We start from the raw sequence: 27,388 nt of genomic DNA, 5'->3' as shown, positions 1-27,388 counted from the left end.
GCAGTGCTCCTGCGTGCCACTAGGTGGTTCAGTGTGGCTCCGCATCAACTTTGTTCCACTCTGGAAGAGACAAATGGAGCCGCATGTAAGCATCACCCATGCACGCTGATATCTGTTTCTTTTTGAAGCTTGTCTGCGCCCTCAGACAAGGAGCGCATCAGCAGATTCAAAAGACCAGTGTGCAGATTCCTAAATTGGAATCGTTTTAGATGGAAAGGAGACCATTCCACAGAACGAGGTGGGGGCAGAGAGGGGAGAAATCTTGGGTTAGATAGAATATGCACAAGGAAGGCAAGTAACTGTTCTGATGGAGACTTCTAGCCGCAGATTCCCCATCTCATGGGCAGGTACCAAACCATTACCTCCCAAGGTGATGGGGCTGTGGAATCACTCAAATCAAAAAGTCCTAGAGAATCGAACTGGCAAAATTGCCCATCCTAACGGACTGGATTGTCGAGGCAACAGTGGTTCATGAGCGTGTGCACTGGATGGAATGCTTGAAATAATCTCAGCCACTGGTAATTACTCAGGGCTGCATCTCGTTCCACCTGACTGGGATGTGACCGTGAGTAATTACCAATGGCCGAGATTAATTCAAGGATCCCATCTATCGCTTTTTTCTATATTACAGAGCTGAGCCTAACAGATATCCAGGACAGGCACTCCACGTGCCAATGCAATGGTAACAGCCTTAGTGGTGGAATGAGCCTCAGACCTTTTGGAGGCTTCTTCTTAGCCAAAGAGTAACAGATCTTAATACAGGTGACTACCCATTGTAAAATGGTCTGCTTCTGCACTGCCTTGCCCATCTTTGCTTCAGGGGATCCCACAAAGAGATAATCATCCACCTGAAGTTCATTGGTATGATCGAAGTAAAACCACTGCGCTATTTTGGGGTCTAAGAAATTGAATCTCTCCTCCTCTTACAATGGCTAAGGCAGAGCAAAGAAGGTCAGAATGTGATAGCTTGCCTGACATGAAAAGGCATCACTCTAGGCGGCAGGAACGAAGCCGGAGTTCTTAGTTTGTCCGGAAAAAGGTGGTATAATGTGGCTGGACCAAGAGGACATGAAGCTCACTCATGTGACGTGTGGATGTTATCACAACTGACTGACTGACTGACTGAAATGCTTATAAAACGCACGAATGCCGCGGCGTCCTGGCGCTGTGAGATACAGAGGAGAAAGAAAGCAGTGGAGCAGTTAAGTTTGGGTAAAAAGCCAGGTCTTTAGGCCCTTCCTTAAGCTCATTTTAGATTTTTGGGCGCGTAATACTGGAGGTAGCGAGTTCCATATTTTAGCCGCCTGGTAGGAGAATGACTCTCCTCCCCATCGGGCTCTGTTTATTCTGGGCTGGCAGACTAGGTCATGATTGGCTGACCTCAGCATTCGAGAGGGTACATAGCGGGGCAGTAGATTGGTGAAATCGTCGGGTCCCTTACCATGTAGGGACCTATGTACCAAGCAAAGAGCCTTGAATTGAATACGACGCCTGACCGGGAGCCAGTGAAGCTCCCGAATGGCTTTGGATGTGGGGTGGCTTTTGGGGAGGTTCAGCAGCGCCCTGGCCGCCGCATTCTGGATTGCCTGCAGTTTGGACAGTTGTTTTTCTCCTGCTCCCAAATAGAGGGAGTTACAGTAATCAATCCGGGACATTACAAGGGCTCCCATCACCGTCTTTCTTAACATGATCGGGATGTAAGGTAAAACTTTTCTGAGCACCTTGATACTGTAGAAACAGGTCGATGTCACCTGATTGACCTGGGCTTTACACGAGAGATCTTTATCTAATAGGAAACCAAGATTCCTGACCTTGTCTACAGGGAGAGGGCAGGATCCTGCTTCGGGAGGCCACCATAGATCACTCCAGATAGATGGTTTATGACCGAACTCTATGATTTCGGTTTTATCCGTGTTCAGTCTAAGAAAATTTTGGCTCATCCAGTTCTTCACCCCGGTAAGGCAGTTTCTAAAGCGTTCCGCCGTGACTTCGATTGACTATGAAATTGACACTATGATTTGAGTGTCATCGGCGTAAGACACCAGTTGTAGGTCATAGGATCTGATCAAGGCTGCTAAAGGGGTGACATATAGGTTGACTAATGTAGGCGACAATGCCGATCCTTGCGGGACCCCACCCGGAAGTGAAAATTCTGTAGATTGCAATCCATTCCAGATCACTTGGTGAGTTCGGGCGCCCAGAAGAGAGGTGATAAGGGCCAGAGCAGTGCCGGTAAATCCTAGGGTGGTTAGTCTTTTTAGCAGGACAGAGTGGTTTACAGTGTCGAAGGCCGCTGTGAGGTCTAATAATATCAGGGCCGACCGACCACCCTCGTCCATGGTCTTACGTATTTTTTCGGTGGCCATGATAAGAGCTGATTCAGTGGAATGAAGGGGTCTAAAACCGAGCTGTGACGGATCCAGCAGCTTCTTTCCATCCACATGTCTCATAATTTCCTGATTCATGGCTTTTTCCAGAATTTTAGCGGGTAGGGGCAGGCAGGAAATGGGACGGTAGTGTTTGGGTTCAGAGGGATCAAGGGTGTCCTTCTTAGGAATAGGTCTGATGCAGGCCATCTTCCAGCTTTTGGGGAATTCACCTTGATGAATAATTTTACTAAGCAGGGAAGTCAGGACATTTGCGATGCTGTCAGGGATCGAATGCAGTACATAGGAGGGGCAGGGCTCCAAGGGGGAGCCGGATTTCATCTGAATGAGTAGATCGGATACTTGCTTCTTCTCTAGTAAAGAAAAACTAGAGAAGCAGGAGGAGGTCAGAGTGGACTGTCCGACATCACTGGTGGATGTGTCGGATACCATGGTGCTGAGATCATCATATACTATTTGTACTTTCGTTTGAAAAAAAGTGGCAATTCCAGTAACAAAGCTCTGATCTGGACTGAAGACTGTGTCCCGGGGACTTTTGACTAAATGGGCTACAGTTTTGAATAGTTCCCTGGAAGAGTTAGAGGAGTTTTGAATTTTATCTGTAAAATAAGTAGCTTTGGCCTGTACAATTATTTGTTTATACTCCTGTAGGACTTTTATGTATTCCAGTTTGTTTTCCTGACTGTAGTCCGAGCGCCATATCCGCTCCACTCGTCGACATTTAATCTTGATTGCTTTCACCTCTGCCGTGTATCAGTGAGCGGTGGCGGACCCTTTTCGTTTTTTTTTTGCTTCCATTGGGACCAGTTCATTGACTGCCTCAGTGATCCAATTACTGAAGTTAGTTGCCCAGTCCTCGCTATTTCCACATTCAAAGTTCGGGGGGTTTCTGGCCAGTGTTTTGGCTAAAGCGTTAGATTCAAGCTTTTTCCAGGGATGGGTTATTTCAGGAGGCATGTAATTTCTACGCTGATTAACAAGGCTTTTCAATTGCAAGTTAAAAAAGATAGCGTTAATCCGACCATGGTACAGAGAGAATAGACGTAATCTTAATGTGGTTACTGTTGGTAAAGATCCCGTCAAGGGTATGTCCTGCTGAGTGAGTGGGCCTGTCAACTAGCTGCTTCATGTCGAAGCTGAGGAGATTATCAAGAAGAGTAGCTGAGTCCGAGTCGTTATTCTCCTCAAGATAATAGTTAATATCACCCAGAATAGTACAGGTAACTGAGTCAAACGTTGTTTCTAAAAAGGTGTGTAATGCTTTGGTGAAAGGACCTCTCGGGCCGGGGGGGCGATACACAAGCAGTCCCTCGAAGATCAGGCAGTTATTCTCTTTAATCTTAAAGGTCATAGCTTCGGCCTCTAGGTCTTGTTGGGGGCATATACGTAATTTGAGGTGCGATCTATAAATTATCGCAATACCTCCACCCATAGATCCAGTTCTATTTGTGCATTCCACAGAGTGACCTTCGGGAGTGGCAGTGTTCCAATCAGGACCAGATGCATTTGATGCCCCGGTTTCTGTAAGGAACATAAGGTCAGCGTTGTGATCAGTGATCAACGCTTCAATTTCATGTTTATGCTTCGGCATGGACCTTACGTTCAGTAGTATACATTTGAGAGATCTGTTGTTATTTATCATCGTTTTTGAGCAGTTGTCCTGATTAGTAGCCTGTGGCTGGTTGGTTAAAGCAGTGTGCACTTTTTTAGCTGGAGGTGGGCCAGCCAGATTAGGTGAAAAGGTCGGAGGGTTGGTTAGTACTTGAAAGCCACAGGAGGGACATGTGGGGGTCATACAAGTGTCGCCGAAGTTAACGCTTATCGGGTGATCGCAGCAGCGCTGGTCCAGCCTGCATAGATCAAATTTAGAGTATCGCAAGCCGTGAAAACGGGCATAGCTTCTGGCACTAGGCGCGGATCCGGCGCGGACGGGCGCAGACGGGCTTGCCTTAGGCGCGCCTTCGGCGCGCAAACGGCACGCCCGCTGCGCCCGTCCGCTGCGCGTCCGGTAAAAGCATATATTTTATAGGGGAAGTGACGGGGAAAAGAGGGGGGCGTGGCCGACCTTAGTGGGCGTGGCCTTGGGAATCCCCGTGACTGGCGTCAGGGGTAGATTGTATGCCGCGACAGCGATAAATCCGCTGCGCGGGAAAGAGGGTAAGTGCACAGTACAGTTTTTGAATGCCCAGAGAGTGCAATTTAGATTTAAAAACACAAATTTTTCACAACAATCATTAAAAATTTCCTGCGATCGGTCTCCCGGCTTCCGCCTCAGGAGAAACTGTATCTGCGTCGCGCTTGCAATCAGCGCGTTAAGTAGACGGTGGTAGGGGGGGGCGTGGCCGACCTTAGCGGGCGTGGCCTTGGGAATTCCCGTGAACGGCGTCAGGGGTAGATTGTATGCCGCGACAGCGATAAATCCGCTGCGCGGGAAAGAGGAGGGTAAGTGCACAGTACAGTTTTTAAATGCCCAGGGAGTGCAATTTAGATTTAAAAACACAAATTTTTCACAACAATCATTAAAAATGTCCTGCGATCGGTCTCCCCGGCTTCCGCCTCAGGAGAAACTGTGTCAGAAAGACTGTTTTCTAGGTCACAAAGCATAATGGACAACTGTGCATTGGCTTCAAAGGGGTACACATTAGGAAAGTTAGAACCAAATCTAAGTCCTATTATGACATCACAGAGGGCACTGGCGGGAACATATGTTGCAAACCTTTAAGAAATCACAACAGGTGATTACTCTAGTACAGCAGAATTAAAAAGGCTGAGAGGGCCAACAAGTAACCTTTAAGAGTGTACACTGATAGTCATTTCTAGCTAAAGATAAAACTAGCAACAAGAAATCCAACAGTTTGGCTTACCCCAGCGCTCATGGTATACTGATTGAGTGGAAGGACACCTGGCTGCCACGATCACATCAATTACTTCGGAAGGGAGATGAAAAGAGATCAATTGCTGCTACTCAATATCCAGCCATGGAGGTGCAGGTTGTGCAGACCCAGATGCAAGATCCTGCCCTGCTGCTTCGACAGAATATCCTCCTGAAGCAGCAGCCTAATTGAAGGACAAATGCTCAGAAGTTCTGATTACATCACTCTCCAGGCCCAATCCAGAGCCACTAAACTGACCTGATCCAATTCAGAACTTGGGGCAGGAAAGGTAGTAGTGAGAGGCCACCCAGGGGTCCCTAGTTCCACTCTAAATGGAATTAGTCTCTGAGAAAGAGCTAGCTTGGGAGCTCCTATGCAGAAAACTGTTGATACTGCGTATTCCTGGCAGTGTGAAAAGATTGAGCCAGAGCTCTTCCCTTGCTCAGTACCACCTATGGGGGCAGCTGCCATTCTGGTATATGCTAGGTGCTGGCAGTAACTCAACTGGAGGCTCCGGAGGATCCTTGAGGACTGAAGGGAGCAGGAAGTGTACCAAACATGCACAGCATGACATTCTTAAAGGCTTCCATATGCTGTTCATTGTTGACTCAGATTGCAATTGGCTCCCCAATGGAATGGGAGCAATACCTGGAGGCATGGTGACACCCTTGCGCCTTCTCTGGACATTGAGTGTGGAGGGAAGGGACTGAGTTTCGCTAGGACTTCTAGTGCTTTGTTTTGGGCTTACTCGAAGACTTCAACTGAGATGAAGATATACTGCAGCAACAACTTCAGGAGTGGGTCTGCACTCAAATTTGACCAGCAACGGAACCTGATGGGGGTCTTGAGGTATTTTGCCACGTGGAGCTCCACTTCACATTTTCGGAATGCTTTCAAATTCATCTGGGTGGAGTTGTTACAGGCCTTGGAGTGGTGCGTCACACCCAAACACCAGAAACACACCTTGTGGGGGATCTGTCACAGACATCCGTTTGCAATAGCACCTACATGGGTTAAACCCTGTAGTCTTAGGAAGAGACCTGCTCCCATGTACAATGAACAAATGTAATATATATATATTTTTTTTAAGGGAACATCTTGTCACGGTATAAAGAAAAGGAGAGGAACTCCAGATTTGAATCTGAAGGCACAGAAAGAAAGGAACTGACGTCAGCGTGCATACTTATATGCGGCTCCATTCGTCACTTCAGGAGTGGAACAAAGTCAGTGCAGAGCTACACAGCATCCTCTACCGGCACAAAGGAGCACTGGTTTTTGAGTTTCCAAATCCGGTCTGGCACCTGTGGATATTTACAAGGTGATGAATCTGCAGTTAGAAGTTCCCATCAGAGCAACAGTTTTTCTAAAGTGTTACTAAGCCACGAAATAAAAAACGTACATTCACTGCCAAGAGACGTTTCAGCTCCAACCATCCCTGTGATCATTTGCTAAACTACACACCTGTAACACTTCACCTTTTCACATGGTTACTAACGAAGAAGTCCTGCTTGGTGTCAACCAAAACAAGAAGCCCAGAATTAGGGAATACACATTTTGAGGTCGATAAGAAACAACCAAAGAGCAAATTTAACCTCCTCATCGATGAAGAAACGTCCCAAAACAATATCACCTCTCTACTACCCATTAAAGATAATGTTAAACTTCGGGATTATTTGGTAAAGAAATGTGCTTTGATGACTGCTAGGGCAATTAATATTCATATCGTGACCACAAGTGATATAATTTCCGAAGAGGTTTTGGATTTACGTTTTAATTATGGAGACATGGCTTAAAGAAACATCATGTCCATCCTTGCTGCCTGCAATACGGCATAATTATAAAATATTCTGAGCAGAGAGTACAAAGGAGCAGGGCAGAGGATTTGCAATTATTTATAGGCGCAGTTTAGCATTACATTAAATACACACCAACTGACTAGGCTTGAACAACTTGAATTCTCCCTATCACCAATAGAAACCACACTGGGGTCCCTGATATACCGTCCATTGAAGGGTAAAGATTGATTAGATGGTGAAGTACCGGACATCATAATACCACATATACATATATGATGTAAGCTTTGGGAGATCTTAATCTTAGATTTGAGGATACTAAGGATAAACAGGAAAAAGGTTTATGGACTTCTCTTAAGGCACCCGCTTTTGAGAAACACATATGGAAGCTCATGCTTAATTTAGGACACTCCTTGGATTGATTATCATCCCATAACACTAATGTGTGGGGCAGATGACAATCTGGGTGGGCTATAAGGGGATATTCAGCAGGAATCCCTCAAATCAATGATCAAATAATCAGGAGGCTACAACATGAGTCACATGCAGAGTTCTTAAAGATTTGACACCAGGCAGGATGAAAGAGCATCTTAATAGACAACCCTGAAGATATGAATTCAACTTCGAATACCTCGAGACTGCTAACACAGTATAAACATTTTCTAACAATATTCTCTCATGGCAAGCATGTTCTGTAAAATAGTTAGTTGCGTCAACAATTAAGAGAAAGACTGGTAAATGGTTTTAAGTAGACTTACATGCCCTAAAGAGAGCACATATCGAGCCATGTGGGTTTGTTATACCTCCTCAGATGATAATGCGAATTTGATGTTAATTAAGAAGACATAATAAGAAAAGAATAGGAAAGCAAGGCAGCAGGTTAAGAGTTTTTTTTCCAGAAAAGATCCAGCTATTCTTCACAGGGTTATTTAAAATGCACAAACATGTTGCAAACCCAGTCGCAGAGAAAAAGGAATTTTCGATTTGGTGACCGGTGTTTTACAACAAATTCTTAGCCACGAGGTAGGGCATTACTAGCTGCCCTAAAACATTGAATGAATAATGCCACTATCTAGGGACTGAAATCATCTATCTGTGTAGGAGACCCCCGTCAATACCTCATCATCAAGCTGTGCAGCTAAGATCTATTTTGTTTCCAGCTGGAATCTGCCAATGTGTAGCTAAAACTAGAATTATACCACCTGAACTAAAGATAATTCAGGATTATATTTTTCATAACTTAAAAAAACCCTGCCTGGGCTTGCAAGACTTTAAAAACGATTGCCTAATTTTCAATACAGCCTTTGCACTGGAGGTACTCTAAAAAGCCGGTCCCGTTCATTTACAGGCTTCCTGGAATAAAAAGACCGAGCAAGTAACAGATATATATATACGGCACTGCATGAGGAGCAGAACAGCATTTTCTGTGTAACCACCTAACTCCATGGCATCATGGAAACTGTTTTAAGTTCTGGTCTTTCATGTGGCAACATTATGAATTCTGGTTGTTGCTGCCATGATTTGTTAGGTCGAAGCCTACCAGATAGTGCAACTGTCTAGTTTGCGAACGGCATCTTGGGGACATTCGGAAAGCTTACCTGGGAATACATTTCACCCATTGCTTACCATTGGCTTTGTGGTTTGTAACTCACATTTGCTTGCTTTCTATTTGTTTTAGGCTGTCCAGCTTGAGTTTGTCCCTTTCGATGCCCAAACCCTATGTACTATATTCTTTTCACCAGGACTGGATTTCTGTAAATAGGCCTTTAAATCTTGTTCTCATCTTGACACATTTGCTGTGCTTTCAAAGGCAGAGGTCACATGTCAGGCTCTGTTTTCCAGGGAGATTGGTGTTTACTTTTATTTCTCTGACTTCAAGGTGAGAGGATTTGTGTGACAATCTGGGTACTGGGGTTGTACATGAGGATGACTGTGCCATGTAATTGTTTCTTTCTAGTACACAACAAAATTTAAATGTCAATAAGTGAACTGTGAGATGTTTCACAATATATTGGATTTGGAAAAGCAGAAAGGAAGCACATTTGTTATTTAATTCTGAAGTGTGGTGGAAACAAATATTTTAGTACGATCAAAACAAATCAATACATTAGGTGAAGGCATTTCAACATATCATTTGTGCACTGTACACTTACCGATAAAACTGTATGTCTGTGCAAATGTAATGGTCATTTCAATTGAAGATGTGTTATCTTTAATGGCAGTGCGCTACCAAACCATGCATACTACACTTTACCCCACTCCACTCCACTCCACTCCACACTATGCCACTCCACTCTCTCACTGTGCTCTACTCTGCACCACTCTACTCCTCTCTACTCTATTCTATGACAATGCACTCTACCGCACACTACTCTACTATGCATCACTGCACTATACACCACTCCACCCTACTTTACTCTACAACACTGCACTCTATGCCACGGCACTCAATCCCAATGTACTCTACTCTGCACCACTCCACTCTGTGCAGTGCACTCTATGCCAATCCACCCTACGCCACGTTATTCTACTCTGTACTCTAAGCCACTGTACTCTACTGCTCACCACTCCACTCTACTCTGAAACAATCTACTCTACTCCACTTCACTCAGAGGCACTCCACTCAGCACCACTGCACTCTACACCAATGTACTTTACACCACTTTACTCATAATTAATGCACTCTATGCCACTGCACTCAACTCCAGTGTACACTATGCTACACTACTATACACCACTGCATTCTACTGTGCACCTCTCTACTCTACTGCACTCAACGCAAATGCCACTACACTACATTGCTCCACTCTATGCCAATCCACTCTAATCTACTCTGCACCACTGCACTCTACCCTGTGCCTCTCCATGCCACTCTGTTTTATGCCACCACACTGAACGCCAATACACTCTACACCACTTTATTCAAAACCAATAAAATCCACGCCACTGCATATACTACTCTACACCATTTCACTCTATGTCACTTTACTCTGCACCACTCTACGCCACTGCACTCCACACCAATGCACTCTACGTCAACTGAACTACACACCACTGAACTCTACACCACTCTACTCTGCGCCACTCTACTCTTTTCTGCACCACTCAACAAAACTCAACTGCACTCTATGCAAATTCACTCTATGCCCCTACTCTCTACATCAATACACTCCATGCCACTCTAATCTACTGTGCACCAATGCACTCTACGCCACTTCACTCTACACTGCACCACTCTACTCTATGCCAGTGCACTCTACCACACTCTACTATGTACCACTGCACTCTACACCACTCCAGTCTAGGCCACTCCACTCTATGACACTCCACTTTGCAACACTGCACTCTGCACTACTACACTCTATTCTGAATCACTCCCCTCTAGCCTGCACCATTCCACTCTTTGCCACTGCACTATACTATGAAACAATTGACTCTATGTCACTGCACGCTACACCACTCTATTCTACTCTGCACCACTCTGCGCTACTGCATTCTACAACACTATACTCTGCAAGACTGCACTCCTCGCCACTGAACTCAATACCACTCTACTCTGCATCACTGCATGCTATGCCACTCTATTCTACTGTGCACCACGGTACTCTACCCCACTGCTCTGTGCACCACTCTACTCTACTCCAATGCACTCTATGCCACTGAACTCTACTCTGCACCATGCACGTCTACACCAATGCAATCTACACCACTACACTCTGCATCACGTCACACCTATCTAATCTAGTGTGCACTACTGCAAGACACACCACTGCATTCTAAGCCACTGCACTCTACGCCTCTCTACTCTGCACCACTTCACTCTACCTTGAACCACTCCACTCTACGCCATTTCACTCTACTCTAAAACAATCTACTCTACTCTGTAGCACTCTACGCCAATACACTCTACACCACTTCACTCAAAAATAATGTATCCTACCCTACCCCACCACACTCTACTCTGGACCACTGTACTTTATGCCACTTTACTCTAGGCCACTCTATGACACTACACTCTACAATATTCCACTCAATGATGCTGTATTCCATTAAACTCTACTCTATGCCACCGCACTCTACAACACTCTACTCCACTCTGCCACTACAACACTACTCCACTTTATGACGCTCAAAGCAACTTCCTCTATGCCACTTCACTCTATTCTACGACACACTACTCCACTCTATGCCACCGCACTCTAGTACTCTATGCCGCTTGACTCTACAATACTATACACCACTCTATAGCATTCCACTCTCCTACACTACTCCACTCTACGTCAATCTACCCTGCTCTACGCCGCTCCACTCTGCTCTACAGCACTCCACAACACTTTGCACCCATTCTACGACACTCTAATCCACCCTGACACTCTACGCCACTCAACTCTAAACCCTTACATTCTACGACACTGTACTCCCTCCACACTACTCCATAACACTCCACTCTATTTCACTTTACGACACTCCACTACACGCCACTCTCCTTTACCACACTTAGGGCCTGATTTAGATCTCAGTTATTTAAGCGAATGGGATATCTGTCACCGTGTGACGGAGTAACCTGTCCGCCGAGATCTGACTCAGGCCGCAACTTTTAGCCATGCTTAACAGCAGCGACGCTGGTGTGCAACATGGCTAAAACATATTGGCAAAGCCAATAGCTCTTGCATAGGCAAGAACTATTGGATTTACCAATGCTTGTTTTTAATGAACTAATTAAACTGACGCACCTGATTGCAATGATTTGTAGGTTTAAAGACCATGATTTGGCACATTGCTCTTAATGACTGGAAGTGAGGTGTTACCATAATAGGTGCTCTTTGACACTATGCTAAGCAGCATATTAGAAAAGTGCTTCCAGGAAGTAGCAGGAACGTTAGAGGGAGATGGGACATGGCAAGCATCCCTTCTCTATGATCAACAGATATGCATGAAAATGGGGTGTGGCGAGGGGTGCTACACTCTAGTTAGAGCCTAGTTAGTACTCGGGTAACATGCGCTGTACAACAGGAGTCGTGGCTTTCCCTGTTGCTCTTGAATGTCTGTACAGCCCCGGCATTAGTTGCTTTGAGAAGCAGGCGTATCATTTCTACCAAACTATGGCCAATCTGATCAGAATGCCACTGCTTCGGTTTTCCTCAGATTCACAGCCCTCTTACGCTCTGAGGAGATTTTATTATTATTGTTTACCGCACTGTGCCTTGACTGGTGTGTGATGCCCTTGTAAGCGAAGGGGCTGCTGTTTTGATTGGACTTGTTTTTACTTGTCTGAGCAATTATGACTGGCTCGGGTAGAATAGTCCTATGAGGAGTAATGGCTGACGGTTCTGAAGCAAAATATGCCAACGGCTGTAGGAGGCTGACCGAAATGCTCACTTAAAGCAAGTACAGCATACAATACGTTCTCCTTGATAGGCACAAGCACTATACACGTTAACCCTTAGCAATAAGTATTCATCTACTGTGCTACCAGCTCACATTTGATCTTTTGCTGGGGTTTTTCATTTCCGTCTCCCATAAAGATTTGTTACTTGTCTAAAACTGTAATGAAACAGATGAAATAAAAAATGCATTGTACCTGATCCAAAAATGACTTTACTAGTGTGTCTCTGTGTAGAACATCTTGAAAGATATTCCTGTGAAGAAAACGAAAGAAAATGTTAGGGTGTTCACCTGTGAGGCTTGGACAGAAGTACTGTTCAACTTCAAAAGAATGAGTTACAACTACATGTATTCAGCAAGACCGAGCATGTTCATTTGTGTCCCAAATATTACAACACAAATAAAAAACTCGGAGAAAGTAGATCACCAAAATAATTTTACGTTTGAAGTGTTTAAATGTTAAGACATTATATCTCACTTTGAAGGTAGATAGCATGTTAGGCATTAGTATTTCAGAAAAAGTAAATGGACATTAATATATATGTTTGGTAAGTTTAGAGAACAGTGAACAGTAGGAAAAAAACGCTATGAGGCCCAAATAATGCCAGGCTTTTGGAAGCACGTCAGACAGTGTATTTCACTCGTTATACCCAGACCTTCAGGTCTCCGACATCAGGCTTTTGAAAAGCAAAGACACAAAGCCTTCAGTGATGTTTCAGTCTCTTAGATAAATCATCAGCTGTCACTCTAGGAGGAAACGGGTTAACCTTTCAAACTTCTAAAGACTTTTTCAAATAGACGAACAATGATCCTATAACAACTTATTTGACCCTAAACACCATTCTTAAGATGGTGGTCAAGAAGAACAAGTTACTTACATTCGGTAACGCTCTTTATGGTGGATACTCTATCTAACCGCAGATGATGACGTTTTCTCATTAGTGCTCCTGTGCGAATCGGAGTGGGCCTCGTTCCTCCCAAGAAGTGACGGATCAGAGCTATGCACAAAAACTTGCTGCATGTACGCAACATTTGATAGGCGTGCAGACAAGGAGGGTTATTGGAAGTAAAAAACAAGATCACCGGCACAGTCCTACATATCTCTCGTGTCAAGTTAACGCCTACAATTTGGGCGAATCTGTGGAACCATTCCACCAGAGGCTTTGTGGCTGAGAATCAATGTCCATCATTAGGTGGCCATACATTTAGTGTTAATAGGCCATCATTCACTAAGTCCCCAACTGATCCTTTCCCTCTACCCGTTAAAGTCGAGCGTTAGTGGGGACTTACTCAACAGGCCTCTGTCAAGGATGTGTATTCATGGCATCCAAGTTTGAGGAGTGGAATTAGAAAGTACTCGATCCTAGAAAAGGATACGCGAGTCCTAGAGTAAAACAAACTGTTGTTAATTAGGGTGTGAAAAATGCCAAAAGTCACCCATGCCCAAGGATCTTGCCATTGGCTTGAGATGTTGTCAATCACATCTTTGATCTGCCCCCAGAAGTATTTTAGTCTCACTTTCTTTTTATTGTTTTTTCGGGTGTACCGTACTGTAGGGTCTGCTTTCATGGTTACCCACTTTTTGCTGGTGTCATGTTTTTCTGACTGGTCTGACTGTGATCCTGCTAATCTGGACCCCAGACTCTGATTTTCCCCCCTTAATTGGACCTTGGTGAGTACTAAGGAAACCCCCAGATTGGCTACTGATGTACCCTTGTAAGTCCCTAGTATATAGTACTAAGGTACCCAGGGCATAGATACCCCAAGGGTCCCCCATAGGCTGCAGCATGTACTATGCCACCCTTGGGAGACCACTCAAATTGGGACTACAGGCCTGCCATTGCAGCCTGTGTAAGATGGTGCTAGCACCACTTACAACCGATATAAATGTATTAGATCTGAGGTCACTGTACTTAAAACCTTTAAGTCACCCCTAAGAGAGGCCTTTCAATCCTGAAGGTAGGGTGCTTGTTTAGAAGTGTGAGGGTGCCCTTGCATGAGCAGGACACCCCTACAATCCACAGAGTCCATTCTCCCGGGTTGTAAGTGTATCAGCCATTACGATACATAGAGTGGCCAAGTGTCATTACGCGATGGCTAAATCTAAAATGGCTGTAAAGAAACCCTGGCGTGTTTGGTACCAAACATGTTGGAATCATACCCCAACACAGTAAACAATGTTGGGGTATGATTCCATGCACTGTAAAGCTCCTCTGGGAAGCCATCAGTGCTCCTGGAACCAGTCTTCTAGACCCAGACAACAAACTATGGCTACTGCCAACCAAAGACACGATTCTGCCCTCCTGCTGGCAAGCCAAGCTCAAACAGGGGAAGGTAGGACAATACGTTTCCTGTCACAGGGAGGTGTGACCACATTGCAGACAGAACTTAGTGTATTGAGCCAGGGTGGGGATGCTTGCCAGCTTTGAAGGATTTATTTGGTGGCCTCCTTGCATACTCCAATTGGAACCGGTTCAGAAAGCCATTGGCTCCCGGTCTGGAGCGAAACTGATCAAAGGACATGGGAGTATCCTCTCCACTGTCCAGCCCCTCCTGTGAGAGGGACCCTTGAATCATCCCAACCCATTCTTTAGGGTACCTAAGGGCATACCTGTGGGTGGTTCCTTAGATTCGTCGTGGGACAAGATTCAGATTCAAAACCACTTCATCTTCGACTTTCTGGGCATTTTGGACTTTGCTTTGGGAACCGAGACTAACTGGGAAGACTCCTGCTGCTCCTGGTCTTGTCTTCTGCGTCGTCTGTGCCTGTGCTCTATACAAGTTCTTCTACAGGCCTGTGGACATCCAAGACACCTGAAGGAATCTCCCTTGGAGTAAAGGAGTCACTCCCCTGCATCTGCAAGCACCGCAACAAAACTGACCAGTCTGCTGTTCCTGAGCTCCCACGGACTCCGAAAGGTTCAGCAACACTGGTGGTGGTTCTGCAACTCCCTCGAGGCCTGCACTGTCTTCACAGCAACTTTGAAGCCAGTATCCCTCGTTGAAACTCCTGGAGCTGTACCCCTGTGCACTGCGTCGACTTGCCGCTGCCAAGGCTTGTTGACTCTCTCCTCCAGAGATCTTCAGGCTTCAAGAAGCTCCAGCATCAAGCATGTCTTGCTATCAAGTTCTTTGTCCTAACCGCATCCTCTGCACCGTGGGCCTTCATCATTGGTGAGCTGCTCGATGTCCTCTTGCGACTCCTGTGCCCCTGGCTTATAGGTTCTCTTGAGGATCTTCTCTAGCTCCAGTGGGCTCCCCTGCTTGCTCGGGGCCTGCTCTGACTTACCTGCTCGTGGTGAGTCACGTGGACCTTGCTGGTCCCGACACTGCACCCTTTTCGACTACTAGGTTTGTTGCTGTTGCCAAGGCTTGTTGGTGCTCCGGACGGACACTTACCCCCGGCTCTTGACATCCGACATGGGACAGCTCGTGAACGGCTCCGGTCTTCCACTGCATCGCCTGGTCCACACAGCTGCAGCGCCAAGTTCACTCTCCTGCATCTCTGACATCGGTGGGCATTGCTCTTCCGTGCCTCCTGGTCACTCCTGAGTGGCATAGACTCTGTCCCCTCTGCTTGCAGGTACCTCTCATCTTGAATCCACATTTGGGTTCCGCCAGACTCTTTCACCTTCTTCGCCAGCGGCATCTTTACTGATGTTCTCCATTGTGGTTTACGGCGGTTTACGACGTCACTTCACACCTATGCTTCCCTTGTGTAGGTATCGTGGTTCCCAGGGTATCCACGGGCGGGGTGACTCTCCAACTTTCCATCTTCCACAGGGTTTCTTCAGGGGCCTCTGGGAAGGGACCATTTTATAACTGAGAAGTACACACAATCATTACATATTAAATTATTTATTTCATGCATGCATTGTATAACTAAACCAGTCTTATTTCAATATTTTACATTGCAGAAGATATTTATTGCTTTTGACAGCACTCAAGTCTGTGTCAAGCCTACTTGCTTTGCTGGTGCTTCTTCATTTTTTATCATGCTACAAACGGACCTTAAAGCTACTACCCGAGACAGTTCTTTGTAGGCTGGTGGAGGCATAAGTAACAGAAATAGCACTGAGAGGATGTTGGCTGAAACACCCACTCGTTTTGTAAGAACCAATCACTGAGAAATTCTCTCTCTCTCTTACACAACTTATTCTATATGTCTTTCCCTGTTAGTATCTAGTAGCAATAGGACTACTGCTTATGAGCGAGATGTCAAAGTTCATTTACAGAGCACTGATTCTAGTGCTATCATTCATAAGGCGGTAGATTCTTGTGATAACTGTCCTTTATATTGACTGTCAAATTTTGCTTACTGTGCATATGTTTACTAGTTTTTCCATCTTTTAGTCCAGTTATACATGAATATTTGCTCGATAGTGCTTGTGCTTTGTATTATTCATATTAAAGACAATAACTTTGCCTAACCTGCTCAGATGAGTCCATACAATTGACCTTTTGTCAAGACATTGTCTTCATTTTTACAGTCAATACACAGAATTGCATGGCAGGTGGTCACTCTACTAGCAGATACTCTAAAGAAAAGAGACCTACCTACAGGGTCCAGCATGGAGCTAACCCATGCACAAGGGAGAAACCCATCAAAATACCTTTTTGGCAAAAGGTTGCCCAAATGGAAAGGGTAGCCACCTGAAACCATGCAAGTATGGAATAAGGACTTTAAATCCAGCTAACACCCGGGACTAGGGTGGTTCTCTCCAGGGCCAGTGGTATGGTCCCCTCATGCCCCCTGAGGAGCAGTTGCGGGAAATGGACCTGGACTCCATTGCCATCCGGGTGCATTTCAAGAAGCCAAGATGCTCTGTGACATGGGAAGAGTAGCAAGGAGGGTGTTTTGCTGGCTGGTTGCGGAGGGGCTGCACAAGATGCCCCCACAAGCAGGAGAGGAGCACTAGGATCGAGGCAGGGGACAGATTTGGTTCAGAAACAGTAAAAACCCAGCTCCTCATGCAAAACACTGCTTATAAGCCAGAAGATCTGCAGGAAATACTGCTGGTGGCTAGGGCTGGTCAGAATGAGTAAAGCAAGCCAAAGAGGAAGACAATTGGACCAATAGGGCTAGAGGTATGCAGCTTTAGAGATTTGCCCTTAAAAAGCAAAAAACACAGACACAACGGGTGCATAGTGTTCTGCTGCAATTCCTCCAAATACCCCTGGGGTGCAATTTCTCCAAATACCCCTGGGGTGGGCAGGGGGTCAGAGCAAATGTGAATTTCATTCTCACTGGAGGAAGAGGAGTGCATGTGGCCCCCTGCCCCGCCTGCTACTGGGGGACGGCGCCAAGAAACACAATGATGGAGCGCAGCACAAATCCTCACCGGTCCCCACGGACAGAAAAAAAAACTGGGCTTGTGCACCCAACAACCTACAGTTGCTAGAACACAAGAGGAGTGGTTCCCCCATGGCAGGAGCAGAACAGAAGACAGCGGCTCCAACGCACTAGAGTTCATCAAGTGCGTGGAGCCGGCAGGATTCTTGGTACTCCCCCCACAGTCCCCAACAATCACCCGCTACACATTGGTGTCCCGAGTGGAGCGAGACACCCAACACAAAAAGAAAGTCACAGCGCAAGGCTGCTGAAGTAAATAGAGCAGAACTGCAAAACTGCTCATAAAAAACATAACTAGTTCCAGCTAGAGCGTCCCACAATGCCCAACCAGTGGGTTAGTTTGCTTATTTGTCAGCTCAGTGGTGCCTCAAGGAGGGAACAGTCTAACAATATGTTGTGGAGAGCTGCAGAAGGTGCGGCAGCCCCCAACTGACTCTTCAAACTTGCCCTGCGGGCATTGAATTCATGACTACCAGGAAATGTTTCTTATTGATTTAAGCAATTAATTTGAGTGCTCCCAGAACTGCAGCTTTTCCTCTTGGGCTTTGGAGTGCAGAGACTCCTTATGGTTGGTCTATGGCTGCATTTTGTGGCCTGTAAAAAGTAAAGAAAGACTCCTACCCACATTTTAAAGATGCAATGCTTTATTTGCAGTAGTGCTGATGAACACTACAATGTTTAAACTTTTGATGAATGCTCTTGACTAGAGATGATGGTTTCATTAATTCCAGTGGCATTATATTGACAAAGTACAATGTGTCTATTCAGGTCTCCCTTACGCAGCGCGCAAGCGCTGCTTTGGAGTGACCTCTTGGAATCACTCTGGGCTTTTGTGGAAACTCGTGCATGTTCTGCACTGTTTACAATCAGCCCTCGTGCATGTACGGCGTTTACCTTGCGAGCAGCGGCGCCATCTGTTTCAAAATATCGCGCCCGCCGCTGCTCGCTCCCGTAAGGTAAACGCTGTAAATGGACTGCGGGCAGCGCTGGTCTTTCAGTGCTTATTTCTTTTGCCTCTCTCTCCTTTCTCTGCTCATCTTGCTTTACTGCTTTCCGCTGTGTTCATTTTCTCTCCCATCTTTACTACTTTGGTAATGCTTTTTCCCATTCCTCCTGCCTTGTCTATAACCCCTGTGATCAGTTTTTTCTGGCCACCATGCCCTCTTCTTTATTTATTTTTTCTTATTCGTCTTCTCCCCCTCCCACTGTGGTAGCTCACCTGAATGTCAGCGTCAGTGGATCTTCCATACTTTAGCTAACATCTGGGTTTCACGTTGCCTTTCTCTAGCTAGCAATGTAATTTAAAATTTACCCACTCCTTTTCTGGCTTTCTGGGATTTCTACTCCAGGCCATCATTTGCAGATTTGGTACAAGCATCTTCAGCAGGCTCTCTAGAACGCAATATTCCATGAAAAGCCACAAAACAGTTCAGCGGCCGTGAATCTTTTGAGACAATATTTGCGCAACCCATAGATTAAAGATTTCAACCTGTGTGGCCAGCGCAGCGTTTCATCCCCTAACCTGGGCACCAGTGAATTTTGCAATAAGTGCAATAGCTACTTGTACAGTGAGCACAAATAAAACAGTGTGGGTGAGTTTTTGTTTGATGAAAGAGTTAGTTACCTGTTTTATCTCCTACCCAGGCTGTGAGATCTGACGGCAACTCTGCAGGACCTGTTTACACTCCGCACTTACAGCTTCAAAATATAAACTGCAATAAGAAATAGACGTGGCCAACAAAACCAGTATTTCCTAACCTCCAATAAAACAACATGATTAACTCTGTTTACAATCTGGATATGTTACAGGCCTGGAAGTGGACGGTCAAAAGGGTGCAAAAAGCGGGCAGAGAAATGGATAACCTGTTTTTTCATATAGCGCTTGAAGTCGCCCTTAGGCTCTAGGCGCTGCAAATAGTAAGATTTTACAGTTACAAAAGAGCAATATTACTGCACACATCGACCGTAGAAGGAAGTGACGCTTTGAGCCTACCAGGATTAGAACGTGTGCTGTGCAGATTACAGCAGATGTCAGTGGCGAGCTTGTAAATCACCGAGACTCCGCCTCTCATTATGCAATTTTTTTAATTAACACCGAGTGCGTGGCTTTTACGTGGAGAAGGCGCATCTTACGCAGAGTTAAGTGAATGAACATAACTAGATGAGGGTGGTCGCGCGTCTGAATCTTGGCAAGACCGGTTTAGCCTTCTATTTGCTTAGGTTAGTAAATTAAGCATCTTAAAATTAGTCATAATAACAGCTATCCAAGAGCATAAATACTGCAGAGGTTCGGTATAAAACCCCGCATAAAAATAAGATATTTTGACACAAGGGCAGATTTCTACACATCTGTTTCCACCTGACCACAAACTGATCCACCATTGCACGTGAGCAGCTCAGCTGACAAAAGACCGCGTGCCGGGGCGCAACGTTGGCAACGTCCTAACAAATGGTACCGCAATAACACATATCTTCCTGTGTTTTTATTTACATAGGCCCATAGGGGTATTGTGCAACTAGAAAGGGTTTTTTAACTTGTACTCTGTTGATGTACATATTTGCTGGTGGTTTTCCGTTTGTATGTAATGATTTTGATCTTGAACATTTCTGGCACGCTGTGAAAAAAGTAAAGTGCAGAGCCCCAGATATTTTTTAGGAGACCGCCGTCTGCACTGCCGAATGCAAGGTTGTCAAATACCAAAACGGTCTCGTTTTGGTGCCAGCCCTGCTTCTTTCTTTTTCCCGTTATTTATCCTTTTATATGGCATTCGTGTAAATTCTTTTTCATCCCAACATTCCACCTGTCTTCCTATCTCTCCTGTCTTCTTCCTCCCCGGTCTAATTTTCTGAGGGTGAAAAATAATCCTATCCCACACAAAACAAGCATTGGCATAGCCAATAGGTCTCGACTTTGGGACCTTATAAGTATTTAGTAATGCAGTACAATATCCTTGGTGCAACAACATCAACTGTTGCATGGCTAAACACTTATAAGGTCTCAAAGGCGAGACCTATTGGCTATGCCAATGCTTGTTTTATTAATGTGGTGACACCCTTAAAAAGCCAGTAGGCCTGCATTATGTATATATAAATACACCCCCTTATAATGAGATGTTGAATCTAGTACAGGTGGGAATTTTATCACTAAAAGTTTCAGAACTCACTGGTGTGTGATATCATATGAGGGGGTCACCATGACTTAAAGCCAATAAGGCCAGACTCCATTTTGAGCAGGCCAAGATGATTCCCTTTTCTGTCTGGTTGTTGGCAGGTCTACCTTCGATGAAGATGTCATCTGTCCTTATTTTTCTAAGAACCGGTGAGAGTGTCAAATCATCCAGACAATGACAGTGATAAGAACACCTGATGCAATATCAGTCTGGGACAAGCGTCTTGTTATGCATATTTCAATATCAACTGACAATAACAACAAACAATGTAGTCAGAATTGATGTGTGTTTACTGTATTTGTTTTTACTAATGTGTTCAGGACGAGCATATTGATGCACACACGTTCGATCAGAAATTCTTTAGAAATTCGCCATATCCGATAAGATAAGTGAATAATGGTCTAAAAGGCTCCTCAGGTGGCCATTAGAGAAGAGAGGTTCTTCGCCCTAGATTATCACACAAGATACTGCCAGAAGATGCTAACAGACACTGCCGCAGCATCCCATCTTACGCAGAGAACTGATATCGAGCCAGGTCCAAGAGGAGAGGAGCTGATCCCAGCTGATGATTGTCTGCCCTTCAAAGTAACACCCTCTCCCGCCTACTGATATCAACAGCTTCTTGCTGAACACAGGTATGCAGTGCACGGAGTCCTCCTGAGAAACTCTAGATGCTAGCTAAGCTACCACATACTGTCATACTACAGCGCATTGAAGTAGGATTTAGGGTGTTAGGTTGCCAGATGTTTTTTCCACTATGATAGAAATGTTAATCTTATTTTTGTTATTAGCAACATGCGTTAGTGCTGTTTTAGTAATAGTCTGTGTGGTTATTTTACATGTGCTAAGCAACAGGATGAGACTGTTGAAATAAAACACTTTTAGGCATAAAGCTTCTTCCACTTAGTGCACCGCTTGTGTGTGAAATTATAAAGAACTAAATTGGGTTGGTGAATAGAACCTGCTCACTGCAGTGCATCAAAACGTCTATCTACAATGCACATTCAGCTTTCTTTTCTTTACTCTAAAACCCCTCTCTGCCTCAAGTACAATTCTTTCTGAAGTGTGTAAGCACCTCCGTATGCAGTGCACAACCACATGTATTCTGCCATGCAAATCAGCTTTTCCCTGTGTCTTCACCCTCAGCTGTCTATGTAATCTATTCTGGCAGGAAAGTTCTCTTGAAACAGTAGCAGGCCCTGTACAATTTTGACAATCCTTTTAAATCTTATTATCAATGAATTCTGCCGGATAAGAGAATTGCAGGATGATGGATACCACCTATCAGTAGAAGAGCACATGATATGTATGACCCCTAGTCTGTGCCTGCCCTAGAGCCGTCGGCCACCAACAGCCTCCCAAGTAGAACAGCCCACCAGCAGCACCAGTCACAGTTTAATTCCTAGTTTGAACAAACAAAGGTATTCGGAAAACTGTGCATTTATAGAACACCCGAAAACGTAATGGCAAAGGAATTTATATTTTCCTTACTGGCTTCACAGGGGTCACTTGGTAGGCTTTGCAGGGTATAGGGGTCTTGTACATACAGGCCCACTTACCTTTTGAAATGATGGGGTGGGCAACCGATCCTGTGCCCACCGCCTAGGGCAACAGTCCAAAGTGCCACAGGCCTCCTGCAAAACTATTTACATTTTTGAATGAGCAGTATTTGTGATCTGTGCAGTTTCCTTCACTTGATGTTTAAATACCAAAAAATGAAGTTGGTGATTTAAACTATAACAACAGATTTAGGTCATGCAATTTTTGGCACTTACAGATTAGGTGTGAAACTTTCATCTGTGTGGATAACAGAGTCCTGGGCCTTGTCATCATCAGAAGCGGCCCTCCAAAGTCCTGTCAGCTCTGACCTCATGTACCTCCTCCGGATATAGTTATGTTCATGGCATGGTGGCATCTGCTTCACAGTGTTGACATCCACATCAATGTGCGTGGCAGGGTAAGGAGAATACAGTACTTGCCTAAGTGGCAGCATGACACTGCCATTTGTATCCTGTGGTGAAGGAAGATAGTAACAATGTATCAACATTTTTCCTATTTGCTGGTGGCAGGGGTGTCAAAGATAAATATTGCATCGAAGTACAAGAAGATCTTGATTGAAAAGAATGACTTTGCTTGTAAAGAACACTCCACATCAATAATTTCAAGTTTGAATCAAGATAGGCCTTCAACAGCACTGGATGGAGCATCAAGAGCAGTAATGAACCCACCATAATGGGTAGACAAGAAAGTAAGGTGGGGACCAGCGGTACAGGATAGTACAAAAAAGTTACATACAACAGTTGTGTAGCTCTAGATTCACTAGTCGTGCACTATTCTACCTTTTGTAAATGAAGAAGGGTACTTGAAGGTAATTAGTCCAGCAGCCAGTAGTGAGATTATATAGTTTATTCAGTTACAAGTTAGATGGTAAAGGCCCCACCGGGAGCAGCATCGTGCTGCTCAGCCCCACTCATTTCAACTGACCACTCATCCAAACCAAGCACTCGTGAACATTCTATTACATCACACTCACACAGGCAGAGAGGCAAGGAACTAGGAGACACAGGATATAACACATCTCCTTCCTACAGTAAACCATAAAAACAACAGGAAGCAAAGTGAAAGAAAAAACATATTCACACTTGCTGTACACCTAAGCAACCAATCCTAAATCATGAGGAAAGATCATGTTTCATCCTTAAAATACTAAAATGAAATTAGGTCACATAAGATAATATAGCACGAATCACTGCGTAGCTAGATTTGTAAAGAAAGAGAACATAAGATTATCACATACATGAATCATCATATTTACATGAATCATTACATTCCCATAGATATTACATAATATCACGCGATGCAAAGGAACACACACAAACGCCACAATTGTACGCACTGCAGACCACTACAGCACACCACGTCAAACTCAGCAAATGAACACTTATTCCAGGCAGGATGCAACCTTCACACCCCACCACTGTACGCGCTGCAGAACACTACAGCACACCACGTCAACTAAGCAAAGGAACACACTTATTCCAGGCAGGATGCAACCTCCACACCCACCACTGTACGCGCTGCAGAACACTACAACGTACCACGTCAAATTAAGCAAAGGAACACACTTGTTCCAGGCAGGATGCAACCTTCACACCCCACCACAGCACGTGCTGCAGAAACACTACAGCGCACCACGTCAAGCTAAGCAAAGGAACACACATGTTCCAGGCAGGATGCACACCCCACCACCTAAGGCTTTTAAACCTAAAATAACTCATAGCACGCTCAAAACATCGTCCGACCCATGGAACACACCTATCACTCAGGGTAAAATCCAACCTTCAGAAAATGTAATACACAAAAAATATGCATACGTCCTAAGGTGCAACCACACCCACTACTTCAGATATGCATCACCACCACAGCAGACAACAACCTATAAAACATGGTAAACAATAAATACACTGAAACCTGAATGACACACGTTTAGGCATAGTATTAGAAATACATGGTGCACACGAACAGTAGCTACCAATAGCAGTCATGTGATTGATGAGGAGCCACTCACCCAAAACCACTACCAAAATAACCAGAATGAATACACCAATGACTTGGTTAACAGCTGACTGCCTGACTTCACCTCAGTAGCATGTTCTTAAGTTCATACCTACACGTTGGTTAATCTATAGTTGCAGTACATCATAAACTTCACTCGTAGTTTAACAGTTCCAGAAAGCAACAGTGCAAGTAAAAATCTTCCTCCTTCCCTCCTTTAAATAGCAGTCTTCAGCAACGTTTCACCAGGGATCACTTCACCTAGACTGCCTATACCAAAGAATATGGCATCGCGGCTAAAACAAAATATAGTCATTTAGAAACCTCCGGATGAACAGTTTTGGCGCGTGTTGGGTACCTGCTGAAACGCTCAATCCTCAATTCGCCACAATCTTCAATGCGCTTTACCCACTGTCAAAGTTCTTGACGCAGTCGTAATTTGTTGGTGGGAAAAAAAAACGTGTCAGACACAAACTTCGTTGCTGGCTGAGCAACCACGTCTTGATCACCTTACACGGCTTCAGTAAACAACGTGCAGTGTCAGAGGAACACAACGACATCACAGCCAGGTTTCGCCCACAATGCACTTGCACTTCCAGCAATCCTGCTCTGACGTATAGGCATATCACGTAACTGTAACGATGGCTTCCAGAATGGTCACTTTTCACGTCACGGCAGAATCCTGTAGCTGCGACTTTGTTGTTGAAGGGCCTGCGAGTGCATTCTTCAAATTTTTATGGGACACAACTGTCACAACCATCCTATGCTCGTGGACATGTTTCAGCAAAATTTTATGTATACCTACTTCTTCACGGTTTACTGACTCCCCAGCTCCCCTCCGCAGCTGCGCTGCCGAATAACCAAGCTGCCATCTGTACACCGCATACATCCAAAGGGCCACATAGTAAATGCAGTCGTGAGTGGAGGGGCCAAACAGGTTAACTTCCAGGTTCAATAACAGCACAATCCAAACAGACTCTCCAGTGTTAAAAATTGCAGAAAGTAATTGCCGTGAGTTGTGGAAAAACTGGTCAAAGCAGATCAAAGCACTCAAAAACACCTCCAATTCCAGGCCGTAGGTTGGTCATTAAAACTAAAGCTGTTAGTTCTTTTGAAATGAATGTTATAAATGCAGACAACAACACGCTGCATACACGCCTTCAAGTGACCTTCCAGTCGGCTGCTCGGACTTCAAGCTCGTAATACTGAATGCCCCGATAGTCTAAGTCTGTCAGCGGTTAGTAAGCTGCAGGTTTCAAGCACCAGGTCACACAAACACATTTTCTACTGTGTAGGCTGATTGTAGACTGACTGTTGTCTGGCTTTCTACTGTGTAGGCTGATGTCCAACGACCAAAACATCCAATGTGTAGGCTGTCTGATGTAGTAGACACCTGTGGTGCATCCAGGACGTAAGTCATCTTTCTCCTCCACGTTCAGCTAGCTTCTCTTAGGCTCATGTGCAGTTTCTTCAGTTTCTTAGCCTTTTCACGCGTGGTTCTTTTTTCCAATCGTCGCTACTTTTGAAAATGAAGAAGGGTCCTTGAAGATAATTAGTCCAGCATCCAGTAGTGAGATTATGTCATTTATTCAGTTACGAGTGAGATGGCACAGGCCCCACCGGGAGCAGCATCCTGCTGCTCAGCCCCACTCATTCCAATTGACCACTCATCCAAACCATGCACTCATGAACATTCTATTACATCACACTCACACAGGCTGAGCAGAAAGGAACTAGGAGACACAGGATATAACAGTACCATCAAGTGGTTGGGTAGGGGAAGTGTATATGAATGTAAAAGTTTTTGTTTGTGGCTGACCACAGGCTGAGTCACAGTGACCCCGCCTATGACATCAAGCATAAGCCCACAAAGCCCCATTCGCCACACTCAGATTCTGTTTTTCTTTTTTTTTCTTGCATCAACTCCCCTCCTTCATGGAGGTGGGAGGGCCACATGTGACTAAGGAGTTTGAAGCTGTAAAACTACTGGTACAGGTAAGTACTCTGTTTCTATTGCAGCATGACTCTCCTTTAGATTCACATTCATTACGTGGAGTTTGAAGTGATATTAATTACTAGTATGGAGTACGTCGTGTAAGGTGCAAACGATTATTTAAATACATTTTGTCCCATTTGCGCCTCTCTCCTTGACTGTGTGTCTATTCCAGTAGTGTTTAGTGATTGTGTGTATCCAGGTCCAGCTACTCTGTTATGGCAGAGGAACATCGCCCCCCATTGCTGAAAGCCAGCATAGGGAAAGCACCAAAATGAAATGATAATAAAACATTTTTATTATCATTTTATTTTTAGTCCTGCAGGCTGCAACTACAGGCCGAGGGAGGGGCGTGGCCACCCATACTGACATTACAGCACCAGGAAGTAGGGGGAGTGGCTGGCACTGCCAAAGTAGCATGACGGTTTGGTCGGCCCTCTGTACAGCTGGGTGGAGAAACCAACAAAGGTTCCCAGTCCATGCCTGAGTGCCAAACATAGGCGCTCAGACTAATCCCAGGGCTGCTCACATGCTAGGAGCCTGTGCAGTGTGCAACAGGCTCCTAACAAGGATGCGAGGATTGGGAGCAAGGCGGCAGCCGTCGGAGCAGGTAAGTCCAATTTTTTTATTTACAATCCTTTTTTTGTTGTTTGTGTTCCCTCTCCCCCGCCCCACCACTTCGCAATAGGAGTGGCTGCTATTGTGTGCATTGTAGACCATGTGGCTGGAATGCAAATGGCTTATAGTGAGAAATTACCTATGAAAGATATTGAAGCCCCTTTTTCTTTTGTGGAATATGATTTTTGGTTATTCACGTAAGTAGTTAACCTGCTAACGAATAACAAATAAATTGTTTGAACTATCCATTTTGCTACCGTT

The 27,388-nt window shown here is 44.9% G+C and overlaps 1 protein-coding gene across 2 annotated transcripts in view; it reads right to left on the bottom strand.

Moving 5' to 3' along the window:
• Nucleotides 1-27,388, bottom strand: part of C9orf72 (C9orf72-SMCR8 complex subunit) — a 289,750-nt gene that overhangs the window by 8,230 nt on the left and 254,132 nt on the right. For both annotated transcript variants that reach the window (XM_085641326.1, XM_085641327.1), the window contains exons 7-8: nt 22,737-22,972; nt 12,635-12,692 (exon numbers count right to left, since the gene is read on the bottom strand). In XM_085641326.1, coding sequence (XP_085497452.1) covers nt 12,635-12,692; nt 22,737-22,972 — 294 coding nt within the window. The remainder of the gene's footprint in view (nt 1-12,634; nt 12,693-22,736; nt 22,973-27,388) is intronic.

Source organism: Triturus cristatus, chromosome 2_2, assembly GCF_964204655.1.
Source record: "Triturus cristatus chromosome 2_2, aTriCri1.1, whole genome shotgun sequence".
In the NCBI taxonomy this organism is placed as follows: domain Eukaryota; kingdom Metazoa; phylum Chordata; class Amphibia; order Caudata; family Salamandridae; genus Triturus; species Triturus cristatus.
The sequence above is the reverse complement of the archived record's forward strand: the minus strand, read 5'-3'. Positions and strand labels throughout refer to the sequence as shown.